Below are 15133 nucleotides of genomic sequence, written 5' to 3'. Positions count from 1 at the left end.
ATTAAGCTTCCCTCTGTAAGAATCTGTATTTTGTCCATTACAACTGGAAGAGAGAGAATTCCAGACCATAGTATAAGAGATTAATACTTAACTCTTGGAGAAATGGATTTTTAGTAAGTTCCTCCTGACTGCAGTACACAAAAGATCGTCTCTGAGGGTTGTAGTGACCTGGATCACAGAATCACAGACTTGCTTAGGCTGGAAGAGGTCCCAGGAGGCTGCTCAAATCAGTCAGCACTGAATTCGAACCAGGTTGCTTAGGGCTCTGTCCAGTCAGCTAATGAATAACCTCTAAGGATGCAGATTCCACAGCATCTCTGAATAATCTCATTTATTGCTTAATCATCCCCATAGTGAGCTTTTTCTTTCTATTTAGTCAGAACCGTATCTGTTTCAGTTTGATGGTAGCCTCTCATTGTTCTGCTGTACACCTTTTTAACAAGACTGGTTCCAATTTCTCTGTAGTCACCTCCTAGGTACTGGAAAAGTATTAAGTCGCACAGAGCCATTTCTTCTTTAGCCTGAGCAAACAGTTACCTCAGAAGGATATCTGTTCCAGTCCCAGCCTTCTTGGTGGTAGCTCTCTGCTGAATATGAGCAAGTTTATCAACATGTGTCTTGTACCAAAGCTGAATGAGCTGGAGGAGGAGACAGAACATGCCCTCCAGGTGATGTGCAGTAAGGGCCAAGTCGAAGGCACTGATCCCTTCCCTCAAACTGGGTTTGCTGGGTTGCTGCTACAGCCCAGTGTGCTGCTGGCACTCAGTGCTGCCACACCACACTGCTGGTTCATGTTTAGCCTACTGTCAACGAGGTTGTGCAAAGCAGATCTGTAATCCAGTATGGACCAGAGTATTGGTCCTTCCTGTGTCAGGGACCTTGCATTTGTCTTTGCTGAATTTTGTGTGGTTCAGCCTGTACTTACAACATAGATGGGTCCTGCTGGATGGCAGCCCATTTCTTTCAATGTGTGTTATCCTTTCTACTGTGCTCCCTCCACCAGGGCATTCTTCCCAGCTTGGTGTCACCCACAACCTCCATAAGGATGCTCCTCTGTCTCCTCCTCCAGAACTGATAAGGTACTGAAATAAGGAGGTCCTGGATTGCGTTAGAAATTCTACCCCAAACCAGAACTGCATGAGATACTGCAGTAGGGCTGTGAAATTGTGGATTTGTTACACCCTGGTTTTAATTTGTGGGAAGATGTATTTAAAACCCATTTGAAAGGCGTGAAGCCTGTATAAAATTAGGAAGTGAGGGAATCCAGCTTCTCTTTCTGCAGTTCAGATTTTTACACCTGAAATAGCAGGTATACTCTATACCAATAGTGTTATACAATGATTTTATCAAAGCAATACAAGATGAGGGCCTCTGCTAAATAATTTGTAAATCTTGATTTGACAACAAATGTGGCTGATGTGTGTTCTTTAGGTTGAGAAAGTGTTTAGAGGTTACTGCTTAGTTGTATAATTTCTGTTCATAAAGGTTGAATTCAAATTAAATGCTCATCAATACAGGTGCAATTTTCTAATATGTATTGATGCATCTCTGATTTGATTTAAAAACAAGCTACAAGGAAGTGTATCGCCTATCTTGAAGTATAGGAACAGTTATGTAATCATAAAGGGTTGAAAAAACAGGTTTAAATATAGCTACCTGAACTGTAGAAAAATACAACATAGAGTATTCCCACCTGGGAATGCTGCTGACTGGTGCTGGAAAGCTGAATGAGCAGACAGAGATAAAAATAAATATTAGTTAAAAAAACCCCAAACAGTTTCAACGAAAAAAAAATTATACCCATAAAGTGTACTAAGCTGATTTCAGTTTTTAAATTATGTTATTCTGATCTACAAATGTCCGCCACTTCTGTTTGTTGCACGTTTGAGAGGTGATATCTAGCTCTTGCATAAAGCTAGGTAATAGTTTTTGCTTTCATACCAGTAATGCTAAATGGTCCCTCACAGAATGCACATGGGGTTGTTGTTATTCTAACAGTATAGCTTTGTTATGAATAAAATAATTTTCTTGAGATTAAATGCTACTCCGCTGATTAAATGCTTAAACACATTCTTGCTGGTTGCAAAGCACCATCAATACTTAAATGTGGTTGGTAGTTTAACTAGATCATTGTACAGAGACCAAATGTGTAGTTTTCATCTCTGATACACATAATTATTCTAGAAGACAAAAAAAGAAAGTGCTTTTCCCTTTTTTCCCCCTGTAAATTGCACCTAGTACTTCTATGTCAATTCATTTGAGAGTTTCATAATGAAATATGCAGTGAATTCAGATATGCTTGCTCCTTTCCATTCCTCTTAGTTCTGTAATGGGGTTTTAACGCTTTTCTTAAAAACATTTTACTGCTGAGAAAGCTTCAGCCAGCGCCAAAATAGCTGGAATTTTTTTTTTTTTTTTTAAAGCATAAGCATGTTTTTTCTTTTGTCTGTCTGTCTTGTGCAACCTTCAGTTCTGGGCACTGAAGCACAGGTTAAGATTTGTATTCTTCTTATCTGTTTCTTCTTGTGATATGGTTTTTTTTCCCACTAAACTGAATCAAGGGTTCTCATTGTGGATGGGCTTTTCTATATTTGACCAAATACTGGTTCTCCCATCTTCCTTACTTTTCAGTAACATGTTTCAGTAAACTAAATGTTTTTGTTATTGTGTTTTCCCATAAGTAGCTTTCATGTTCTTACAGCTTCATACATGGCCAAGCACATGTGACATTCTTCTTTCTTAACTTTGTCAACTTTTCACACCAAAGATATGTCTTCCACTAATGGAAATACCAGAAGTACAGCAAGAATGGACAAAAGTGTACTACATACATTTCAGCAACTGTTGTTTGTTTTTCCTACTGCAAAGACTCCATTTTTGATAAATATGTTGAGATTTCCTCTTCAGAGTTTGTTTCTGTGATGGCATGCTCTTTTTTAAACTGTCAAAGTAAATAGGAGAAACTTTGACTTGTAAATATTTCCTTCTGATGTAGTTATTATTCAAATTGTAGTTTTCAGGAAATGACAAGCTCAGTATTTACGTACTGGTCTAAAAATCCTGATTATTCTGTTGATGGAATGCTGAGAAAGTCCCTGAATTCCTTTGCCCATTTATAAATGGCTTTTGGTCAGGCTTCATCCAGAACCAGTTACTTCTCCATCTTTAGTTGCCTCTGTAGAGGTGCTTATTGCAGAGCTGCTGTGCATACACTTCAACAAAATCCAAAAACACTGCTTTCTTTCCCCAGCACAAGGATTACTGACCTGTTCCACAGCCCGGGTAATCCTTGCATTAGAAGATGATTTGCTGTCAAATGGATGCTGGAAATTTCTACAAGAAATAACCTGCACATACCTGGTATCAGTTTCCAGAAAGAAGGGAGATAAACTTTCAGCTCAGAATCATTTTACTCAGCTCCCTGTCACTTGATACTGTCCTGAACACCCTGTCTAAAGGCTTATCTGTCAGAAACAGAGTGGAGGTAAATTTCAAATAACTCGCTCCTAATTTGTTTTGGAGATTATTGTATTCAATAATACTAGTAAGGCTATCATGACATCTAGTGGATGGTAAGAGATGTTGGGGAAGGTTTAAAAAGCACTTAAAAATCTAAAATGTGGAGATCCAAAAGAATAAAAAGAAAAGTCATGGCAAGGAGAGAGAAAAGAGCAGAGGGAACCCTGGAATGCAGTTCAGGGTAATGTTTTATGGCTCTTGTTCAATCTGTAGATACCTGTTTTTCCAAAGGAGCATGCTTTCTTTGACTGTTGAAAATTTTGATTGAAGTTAATACAGCTCTCAAAACTGTGGTCTTAATGGGACTGCTGTAACCCATGCAGGCCTCATAGAGAATTAGGGGAGATTTGTTAGTTTCTGCCTAGATCCATTGTCCGTGTGCATCCTGCCACTCACCACTTGTTTAGAAGAATTGGTGCTCTTGTATTCCAAGTGGGAAACCTATGCTTTAAACAAGTCAGGTACTGCTTCACATGAGCATGTGGATAATATGATAATCTGGATTCACTGCAGGCCTCAGAAGGCCAACTACTGAGGGTGCTTCCCCTGGTTTCATGCTTTCTACTTCTCAACAAGGAATCCCTCTTGTTCTGGGCTCCCTATTCTCTGCAGAGATGTGATCCTGCTGATGAGTTGGTGCATTTGTTCTGTCCACATTGGTCATTGGAGTGTTGTCTGAAGCTTGGTCTTGAAAACAAATTGAAACCATTCAGCTGTTTGTTATGAGCCTTTGGTTTTGGTGAGCCTGTTCATCCCAGACTGTGCCTTCTTCATTATTTTACTCTTTGTTTAAAAGATTCTGAATATAATTGAGGAAATTCATTAAAGACCATTTACAATTAAGAGCTACTCAGCAAAACAGGCAAATAAAAGCAACAGAACAAATCAGTGTTTTCAAAGTATTTTCAATAGGACACAGTTGGAATACTAACAAGTGTGAGTTTGTTCTCTGTTTTATAATAAATGTCTTGCTGGACTTCATCTCTCTTTTGGTTCCTTCTTAATTTTTTTCTCCCATGGTGTTGTGTTTAGTTCAGTTAAAAATATATATCTACATTAATGTTTGAAGTTGATATTTTAATGTACAAAGAAACCTGTCTACCTGATCCTAACTTCTAATTGATATTTAATGTCATGAGTTTTTGTTTGGCAGTAAAAGTGGAGGAGATGGAAAGGCTTTTAATTATATTTGTTAATGGATGAAAAGAACATCTTAGTTAAATTCTTAGTATTGTACACAAGTAAAAAGTTTAATTTGACATTTGGAAGTTCACACTTCCAAAACTAGTAAATAGAAATCTAAGCCAAATCCAACAGTAATACCATCCCCAAAACAAAATTTCAATCCTATATTTATATTAAAGCAAAGATTAAGACTTTGGCAAGCATCTAGTTTTAAAACACTTCCCTTAACCTTTTGCTCTGTAATTGCTTAAGTGGCTTTTGGTTCAAAACCAATGAAAACAGTGAACACTGGAAGAAATGAGAGAGAACTGATCAAGTGGGGCAAAATTTGTTTGAGATTCAGCAGATGATTGAAATTCTTGATTAAGGGCAGTGATACTTCTGTGCTCCAGGAGAAATTAGTTAAGGTGTGTCTATAATTAAAATCCTGACAGCATTATGACGAATTAATGAAGCTCTAGTCACTTTGCAAAACCTTTAAAAATGATCAGGACATTCAAATGCACTTGTATTTCCCCTGACTGTTGAACTTGCACTTTGTTGGATTAAAAGAGTGTATTCTAAAATCCAAACAGATACAAATTTTCAAAATACCTAGGCCAACCTATGCCATTCTGTGATTTTGCCTAGAAGTGTGATAGATTCCTAGAGCTGGAAAAGAGAAAAACTCCATCTTTTTAAAGCAACAGGATAAGTTTCCCACCCTCTGGCATCCTGGAGATAGCACCTTCCCTTTGGGGTTGCTCCAAAACCAGGAGGAAATCAGGACCAATTAGATCGCAGAGATTATTAAAGAATTCAGAATGCCTTATATATACTTCTTTTTCCTCATCAGAAAACTGTTGAGTTTTGAGATAGGGAAAGGACTCTAAATGCCGCTTTTTCTTACCAGTCAGAGAATGCAAACTTTGATGTAGCTCTCTGGTTCCTAGCGTGTCACAAGCCTCGAGCCAAGTACAAAACGTTGTAGTAGCAAACAGCTGCTTTCCAAATCTCTGTGGAGTCATCTGCCACGTAAGCACTGCACAGGCAGAGACTGTACATCTGCTGACAAATCAGTCCTTCTCTTCAAAGACCTATCTCGAGGGACAGTTTTAGGGTTGTTGTTGCCATTATTAGCTGGATAAAATGGGTTTATGCCAAAGGTCCCTTTGGCTTCTGTGCTAGGCACTTCAGAAACTCATTTCCTTTACTGATGTCTGATGGGTGCACATAGGATTTGTTCTTCAGAAAGGTAAGCAGCATCTCTGGGAGGTCATTCTTAAAATGAAGCAAAGACTGTATAGCAATCTAGATCTGCTTTGATAAAACAGATAAAGTAGGAGCTTTCCCAGTTAGGGTCTCAGGTTTTACACAAGAATTCCTGTTTGCCAGCAGTGTTTTGAAAATTCAGTAAATCATATAGCCAAGTCAGATTGTGACAAAATATGACATTGAAATGTCAGTGAGGGAAAAGTGTTACATAACTGATCTTTGGGTGATATGAAGACTGATGCTGAAATTAAGTGTCAAGCCTCTCTAATCTTGTTGAAAGTAATTTTAATTCAGAGAAACCATAAAACAGGAGAACTTCCATGCATTCCATTAGTTAATGTCCTGTAGGAAACAATGTAACTGAATGAAAATGTGAAATGTCACTGGTGCAGTAAATGTCCTTGAGGAAAATTACACCATTTCATCACCAAGAATGGCCCCTGTGACAGCTGTGACGGGAACACAAACAACTGTTCATTACAACAAGCAAACACAAAGCTTGAATAGCATCTAATCAGTAAATCTGTTCTTTACTGTAACACACACTTGCCCAACTAAACTGAAAAGTCAGCTCTTCTAGGAGAGATGTGGAAAGAGCTGAGAATTCCAGTCTTGTTCCATGTATTGTTTGCAAAGTCTTTCAGTCCTGCTGAGCAGCCTGCAATGATCAGTGAGTTCTAAAGATGCTGCATATAAAGATGCACGTTCTCTGCTGCATCTCTGCTCCTCTTCTGAGTCATGATGAAGCTTTCTTGGTTGCATCTGAGGCTTAGCTTTGCATATGCTGAGGGTGGAGAAGATAATACTTCTACTGAAAAATTAGACTGCAAAATCAAGTGAAATCAGGTTAGCTAACACATATATACGAAGTACAAGTGTGTTTTCAGAAGTTTCTGTACTTTCAAGAAGTAAATTAATTCACTTGTACACCCCATATGTTTCAAAGAGAATTGAGCAAAGGTTTCTTATACCACAGTAACATCACAAATGAATTCTTGAATTCCAACCTGTAGAAATAGAGTGATAGTTAAACCCACCTGCTTCCTTGTTTTTTAATCATCACTTTTCCCCATCATAGATAAACAGGCAGTAATAATTATGCCTGCATTCTTTTTGGTTCTTAATAGTTTCTTTATCCAGAACATGGATGAACTTTGCTATGGAAGTACTCATAACAATGTCTGGAATTTTAATAAAATTTCTTAACACTTAAACCAGTGCTATTTTGGAGTACTGCATTCTGAATGTGTTCTACATACTTTTGAATATGTAGCTACATCTGATTGAATTGCTGCACATTTTGCTGGAATGAGCCCCAATTCCAATTGACTAGCCTATATTATTTTATTTTTACTTGGAGCTTCTCTTCATTGTAGTGCAATGAGAACCTTTCTGCTTCAGATGAAAAATCTAAGTATTTCTTAATTGTACCACAGTGCTGAATAGATGCATCCACCAATATAAAGTCCCAAATGTTCTGGAAAGTGAACATTTTTTAGCACGAGTTCATTCCTGTTCATAACAGCTTCCCCTCTAAACAAACCAAACAGATTGGAAAGGAAGCACAGAAAAATTGTTCAGAGCAGCAGTGTCAAAGTCCGATGTTGGAATCAGAGCTGTTAGCTGCTGCTCTCTTGCCTTGTTTGCTGGAGTATAATGCCTCCTAGTGTTCCACTCTTGCATAGATTAATGTTTATAACTCTTACAATTTTAATAAGTTCATTTTAGATATTTCACAATAATGTGTTTTATTTTGTGCCTTTTTTTTGTAGATTTTTGAGACTCAACAACAATTTCTGTTTTTATTTTGGCAAAGTGTTATCTAATAGTTCCCACCTACAGGCTTTCAGGTTGGTGTCAAAATACCTGCTGTCTCCTGGAGAAAGCAATCTTCTTCACCAGCCTGTGACAGAAGGGGAAAGTGGTCATGCTGGATTTGAAATTGCTCTCACTTCATTTCTGATGACTCTTCTGTGCATGTGTTTGTGCTTATCTGCATCTTTCATATATATAAACACACAGGCATTTTAACATACATATGAATTATCTATATTATTTGTATGATCAATAATAGTTCACAGGGCATTTTCTTGGCATATGGGAAGAATATGTTGGGTTTTTTTTCTTTTCATTACTAATCACTACTAGTTTAAGTGCTACATTAAGTCATTTTATTGCTGGAGACTTTCAGGAAAAGTCTTTTATGTTTTGAATTTTAAGAAAGATAAAAGTAGTATTTTAATAGAAATGTCTTAATTATTAAACTAATTTTCTGCCTTTCAACAGTGAAAATTTATCTTTAATATGATGAACTTAATATGCTTGTGATATTTGAGACACATCTGATTGTTGATTGTGGCCTTATATAACATCTGCTAATGTACTTAATGATTTCTTCCCAAAATTTTTTTGCCATAAAGGAGAAGAGAAAACAAGCGGATAACTTCAAAAATGTGTTGTATGTGTCTATATAGTAACATTATATTAAAGAGATAGTGCTGTACTGTATGTCAGAAACATAACATGGTAAACCACATCATCCTGTTCTGTGTTCAGTAGCTTATAGACTAAGTCAAAGCAACATATTCATATTTTTTCCAGATGCCTTTCAATTTATTTTTCTCTGATCAAATTATAATTAATGTTCTATGTTTACCCTTCCTTCCTTATCCCTTTTTCTTTTACTTAGTTGATTTCTGAATGTTTCCCTTTATTCCTGTGATCTTTCCTTCATAGCGGCACTGTCTCGGTGAAGCTTTGCATAAATCTATCAGCAATGTAAGTGATTTGCACTTACAGCTCGTGAACAGGGCATGCTTGCACTAATCAACCTGCATATCCTGCAGTACTGCTTTACAGCTTAAGCCCATGAAATGGGAGACGTGGTAATTAAAACTTGGGACGAGACCATGTGCTGCTATCAAAGCTTGTGTAGTGCATCCCCTCATCCGTGTGCCTGTGTGCGTGTCACTGGCATCGAGCACTGTGTACGTGGCCATAACATGAGCAGCGTCTTCATGTCATTGTTAATGCAAGCAAGCTTGTGGGCAGTGCAGATGTGTATTGCAGAGCTTTCTACAAAGCATGGGATTGATGCTCTGTTATAGTTTGCAGTTTTGCAGTGTAACTCATAACTGTAGCCAAACTGTTTTTTCTATTTTTTTTTTTAAATTCCCGCTAATGTTTTTAATGTGCTGAAAACCTGGGATAAAAGTATCAGAAGTTCAGAGAATGTTGTTTAGAGATGTTTTCTGTTGAATCCTCACTACAGAGGTGTAAGGAAGGGGTAGTCCAAATACATACAAAAAGAGGCAATAATGTTCTCAAAACATGCTCTTAAGGGTATTAGTCTATGCACTGAATAAGCAAAATAATATTTAAAATCACATGCTCCTCTAAAAAGACTTATATTTTAAATTTCTTTTTGTACTTTTCAACATCAAAACAAATTATTAGAAGGGTAAACTAATCTGACTTGCTTGCTAGAATCATTTAATCCTCATTGTCCTTTATTTTCTGTATAGTCTATTGATGCAAACAGACATCTCCAGACATTGACTCATTTCAGGCTATGGTTTTGCAGTCACTTTAATCTGGTGGAAGGATGAGCTGCTCTTGCTCATTCCTGTTCTCTTCAAAGATGGCTTCCTGCCCAGATGTCAGACTTCTCTTTGTCATCTCAGTTAAAATGTTTTCTACGTTTCCAAGACAGAAATGAAAACAAAATAGTTTTGCCTTGGTGCATGCTCAACATATGTATATGTTATATACTGATAATTGTCAGAATTTGGAACAGGAACTTAAGTGAGAGATAGATTTAACTTCAAGCTAAAAATACATTTTTTCATGTTATTTTAATAAAAATTTGCCTAAGTTACCCTGGTTGACTCTATTCGACTGTTATCATGAAAGGCTTGTTAGAGTGTGATCTTTAAATTACCTGAGGTTCTGCAGGACTGGGCAGGACTTCCCCTAGAATTGTACCTCCTGGTGGCCAGGACAGGACAGTGGGGAGAAACCTGAGGGACAGAAATATGGTTGAATGGACCAAGTAAGAATGGGCTTACAGATGAAGAGAAGGACCAGGTAGGTATGAGGTTACAGAAAGGTGGGAAGGAGAGAAGGGCCCAGTAGTGAACCTGGGGTGAATTAGAGTAGATGGGAATATGAGTAGGCCAAAGTAAAGTTTAGGTAAAATAGCTTATTTTTTTTTCCTGGAGAAGGATGACAATCCATGTTCCAGTATGAGAAGAAGATGCATATATGAAAATTCAAAGCTGGCCATGCTGGCAGGTGGATGGTACAAACTCACCACTTCAGTCGTGTGAGTTTCTAGGGGTGAAGAGAAAAATACAGTATATATTACATATAGATATTAAATAAATTTAATACCCACAATGATGGTAGATTATCAGTAGAGTTACACTGGTGCTAAAATTATTTTCTTTTACAGGTTGTTGATCAATAAGTAAGGAAGGAAACTTCGCAGCTTATAAAAGCTTATTCGGAATAGAACAGCTGTAAAAGGCCAAGGGACTTGGCAATAAAATATCAGATTAAGGCCAGTGTAGATAAATGCAAAATGATACACAAGGAAAGAAAAATTGTAACTTTTTCTGTAAAGTGATGAACCTTACCCTAACCTGTTACAACTAGAAAATAGGTTTGGGGATGCTGGTATATAATTCTATGAAAACATCACCTCAGTGCTCCTTAGGAGTCTCAAAAGTAAATAAAACTTTAGGAATATAGGAGAGAAACAGAGAACATAGCATGTAAAGCTATATAAATCACTACATAAAAACAGAGTTTACTCTCATGTCCAATAACTTGTGCTGCTTTGGACTCCTAATCTTAAAAAATAAGTAGTAGAAAAGGGGTAAAAGTAGGAAAAATGTGATCATAGATATGAAATAACTTTCATACAAGGAGAAACTCATTAAGCCAAAGCAGTTCAGTATGGCAAAGTTTGTAAGGAGGGAAATGGGAGAGCTATAGAAACATGAGTAGAGTACAGCGAATGAAAAGGGAACTTCTTTTCACTCCTTTCCATTACAAATACTGAAGATCATCATGTTAAATTGGCATGTCTGCATGAAACTTGATGCAGGATATTATGGATACTAAAAGCTTTTATGGGCTCAAATGATGGTTGTTATTATTTCTTCTATAAATCTCCAAAATACTTCTGGTTTAAGAAACATTGCTAGTTCCAGAGTCAAGCTCCCTACATTTATGCTTGGCCTTTTTTTTCCTGGAGTAATCCTGGTTGGCCCTTTCTGCAGGCAAAACCAGAGATCAGAAAAACTTTGGTCTTACACTACACAATCTTTATATGAAATTTGTATTTAATGTAGTTAGTAAATGGTTTTACAAAATGTAGTGTAGGCCTTCCCTACACTCCTTTAATAGTAGCTAATCTTTTTCAAAGGTATCTGAAGTAGAGTACTATTTATACAATGTGTGTTAGAGTGTGTGTTCCCAGACACAAAGACCTTGTGAATCTGAAATACAACAAGCTATGCTTTTTCCATTTTTAATTAGTTTGATTTTTGTTTTCTTTTGCTTTACTTCTAATTTTTGTTTCTGTAGCTTTTTTCTTTTAAGTGTGCTTAAGCTGTGTCCTTCTAAAAAAAAACTTAACCCATGTGTTTGGCAGAAATGTTCATGCTAGAGGTTGTACTTGGTATGCTGCAATAAATTCTTTGCTAAGTGGTGGATTTAATGTTCTCTAACTCAATAACTTGATGTGCAATGTCGTTACGAAATTGACATAATTAATTTTAAGATATGCTGAATCAAATGACACTATCAGACTTTCATTTATAATTCCGTATTATGCAATGCTCTGAGGCTTGAAAAGTATCCTTACTGATTCAAATTCTTTGTCACTTGGCAATTTTATTATCCTTCTTTTGAATCACTGTAGCAAAATTCTCTTTTGGTTAAATCTTGTTTCTAAAACTGGAGGGTATCTCATGGCTATAAAGGGAATACAGGTTTAGTACTTTCAGTCTGAAAAGTTGCTGTCTGATGTGGAGAACAAAGTATAATATTATGAAAAGGAAATGGGACTGTAAAAGGAATATAGGGTACTATAATACTTGTTGGATGAAAAGCATCATTTGTAACATCAGGTATTTCTAAGAAAATGAGTTGTTTGTGACTCAGATTGTTAAGATCTTCAAAATAAGTATAAAAATCACTCTCATAGTCTTACTGAACTAACTGAAAAGTGTGTGATGGGAAATCCATCAAGTGTTAATTTTTTTTTTTTGGTTGAGTGGTACTGTTTCTTAATGAGAAAACCACTAGTAAGGTGGGACCACAGAATACAAAAATATATAAAAACCAATGTAGATGTCGCAGGTTGTCCTCCCCTGTGCACTTTTGTCACAGGTTGTCCCCCTTGCACTATTCCAAGTGCAAGATTATCCTTGCAGAATGGGTATTCCCCTGAAGAATAGTTTAACAATCAAGTGTTTGATTTCAGACCTTGATAGTGTCATTTTTATTATCTTTTTATATAAAACCTAAATAATCTTTAATAATTTGGCCATTAAAAATTGTTTTACAGGTAGTGCTGCTGTATGAACTAACCAATATGATAATCCTTACAAAACCACTAAAATGTCACTATTATATCTCTGATTCTCTACATATAACATTAACAACAGATTTAATGGATGGATGACATTGCTTGTCTGTCTTTTAGCTAATGCTCCTTCTCTAAAATTTCAAATGTTTTCTGCTTCTAAATGTCATCTTTACAGCTGATGTTGGTATTAATGACTAATGAATATTTGCTGTTCTGTTGTGGGTTAGATCTCCTTACTGAAGCAGAATCTGGAGATGCAGCTTTCCCAGTCGCAGAGCTCTTTGCAACAGCTACAAGCCCAGTTCAGTCAGGAGCGGCAGAGACTGACTCAGGAGATCCAGGAATTAGAAGAAGAGCATCAGCAAAGGCATAAGTCACTTCAGGAAGCCCATATCCTTGCCTTTCAAAACATGGAAGAAACAAAAGAGCAAGAACAAAAGGCATGTTCATATGGTTACTCCAAATTCTGTAGAGCATATTGCCATTTTAGCTTTTTGCATGCACAGTTTGAATTAGTAAAGAATCTGCATAACTTCTAAATTTCCTTTTCAGCTGATGTATTGTAGTAATACTGTTATCCAGTTAAATCTGAACAAGACATATTGAAAATATTTTCTAATACTGACATTGTTTCATGTTTTACTTTATATACACATATAGCTGTGTGTATATATATGTAAAATTATTATCAGCACATGCATTTCTTTATGGTAGATTTGCATTGTTACCCTTAATATTATATTCGTGTTTGATTTTGAGTAGGAATTTTCCATTATAGTGAAGTTTGCATGTATTTTCTGTCAATAGACTCCTCTGAAATGTATTTTATATTTTCCTAATGTTAAAAATAGTGTTAGCTATGTTCTGTGACTTGCAAGATAATTTTCATACCCCACTCAAGATACTTCTAAAAACCTTGACAAAATCAGCTATAAATTGGAATTTTGGTAATGCATGGGATGTGAGGGGAGGTATTTTAAGGTTTTTTTGAGTTCAGCTCCAGAGTGTGCCTTTGCAATCAGTTTTCACACTATGTGCCCTGAACATCAGAAGTTGTGTACCAGGAATATTATGCTTCATACAACTCCATAGGGAGTAAACATGAGTGTCCTTAGGGAGCAGAAGTCCCCAGATGTACGCACACTAAACCCATATATGAAACTGGACCTTATTACATTGCTTGCTTTTGTACATATATCCATGGATTGATTTTTTTTGCTTTTCCAGCTGTAAGCCAAACAGATTTGGTGCACAGATAATCTTGGTAACCATTAACCACTGAGAAGAAAAAATATGTTAGGAGGATAAGAAAAATATGAGTAATACTAGAGTGTTTTTTTCCTAGAGTATGTCAATGCCTGCTTTTTGTTTCCAGTTGTTTATTGTGTAATGTTTTATAAATTCTTTAACTTGGTGTAGAACAAGTTGTGTCAATTTTGATTTCATAGGAATTAGAAGAACGTTTACAACAGAAGCACTCGGAAGAGCTTCATGCACTGAAAGAAACACATAAACAAGCCATGGAAGGCTTTAAATTGGAGATGGAACAGGAACTTCAGACTCTACGATTTGAGCTGGAGGATGAAGGAAAAGCTATGTTAGGTATACCATTTTCAAATTTGAAAATGGGTCCAAAACCATTATTTCTACTCATGCAAATATACATGCACACATGTGTGTGTGTATATTATAACACTATAGTGTCTCTCTGAGTCATTCAGTGTTGACCTAAGTGTTTCTCCTAGAATCACTGTAAGCTTTAATAAGTAAGCCTAGGCTCTTCACTTTGGAAATACCTCACCCTTGAGGCCTTTGGGAAGGAGTAAGCAACCAAAGTTCCTGATGGAGAACTGGTGTTTTCAGAAAACAACAGGAATAAAATACAGGACAGTTACTTAGCTGATGTAAAGTGTGTTTTAGATCAGCAGCAATACCAGATGGAGCTGGACTGTTGCTACTAATTAATATAAGCATGTCCAATTTAAACTTCTTTCTTTGTTCATGGTAACCAGCTTCCTTGCGCTCAGAGCTCAACCACCAACATGCAGCAGCAATTGACCAGCTGAGGCACAACCATCAACAAGAATTGGTAGCTGCCAAAATGGAGCTTGAAAGAAGCATAGAACTTGGCAGGCGACAGGTAGGAGACATGGCCGGCAACTGGCTGTAAAATGGAATGGTCAGTATTAATTTTTCCCTTTGCTAGAGGCAAGAACTGTTGTGAACAAATAAACAAACATGTAATCCTTCAAAATCATCCAACAGCAGCAGCTAATGCGTTCCTATCAGTTTCTTAAACTTCCTTGCTTAGATTTTCCTGCCTTCTAAAACCTCATTCAAAGCCTAGAAAAGGCTCCCATATCCAGGTAGTTTCCTCTCAGAACTGCGCAGCCATCTGGGAGCACCTTGGCTTGCCGTGGGAGGCAAGTGCCCATTCTTGCAAAATTGTATTCATCCTCTGCTGCCAGCAGGAAGGAAAAAGCTGTTTCTCTTTGAAGCCTAAGAGATATGGCAAAAGAAGTTGTTGCTTTTAATCAAAGGATTGCTTCAAACTGAGGAAAAACCCCCACCAAAATC

General features: G+C 36.8%; 1 protein-coding gene across 10 annotated transcripts in view; it reads left to right on the top strand.

Annotated features, from left to right (window-relative positions):
• FAM184A (family with sequence similarity 184 member A) overlaps positions 1-15133 on the top strand; it is a 74226-nt gene that overhangs the window by 45599 nt on the left and 13494 nt on the right. For 6 of the 10 annotated variants that reach the window (XM_064413027.1, XM_064413024.1, XM_064413028.1 and 3 more), the window contains exons 10-13: positions 8695-8736; positions 12784-12996; positions 14005-14158; positions 14569-14696. In XM_064413027.1, coding sequence (XP_064269097.1) covers positions 8695-8736; positions 12784-12996; positions 14005-14158; positions 14569-14696 — 537 coding nt within the window. The remainder of the gene's footprint in view (positions 1-8694; positions 8737-12783; positions 12997-14004; positions 14159-14568; positions 14697-15133) is intronic. The other 4 variants (XM_064413030.1, XM_064413023.1, XM_064413026.1 and 1 more) reach the window with 1 other exon arrangement.

Source organism: Passer domesticus, chromosome 3 (genome assembly GCF_036417665.1).
Source record: "Passer domesticus isolate bPasDom1 chromosome 3, bPasDom1.hap1, whole genome shotgun sequence".
Lineage (NCBI taxonomy): Eukaryota > Metazoa > Chordata > Aves > Passeriformes > Passeridae > Passer > Passer domesticus.
This window is presented reverse-complemented; position numbering and strand designations above follow the sequence as displayed.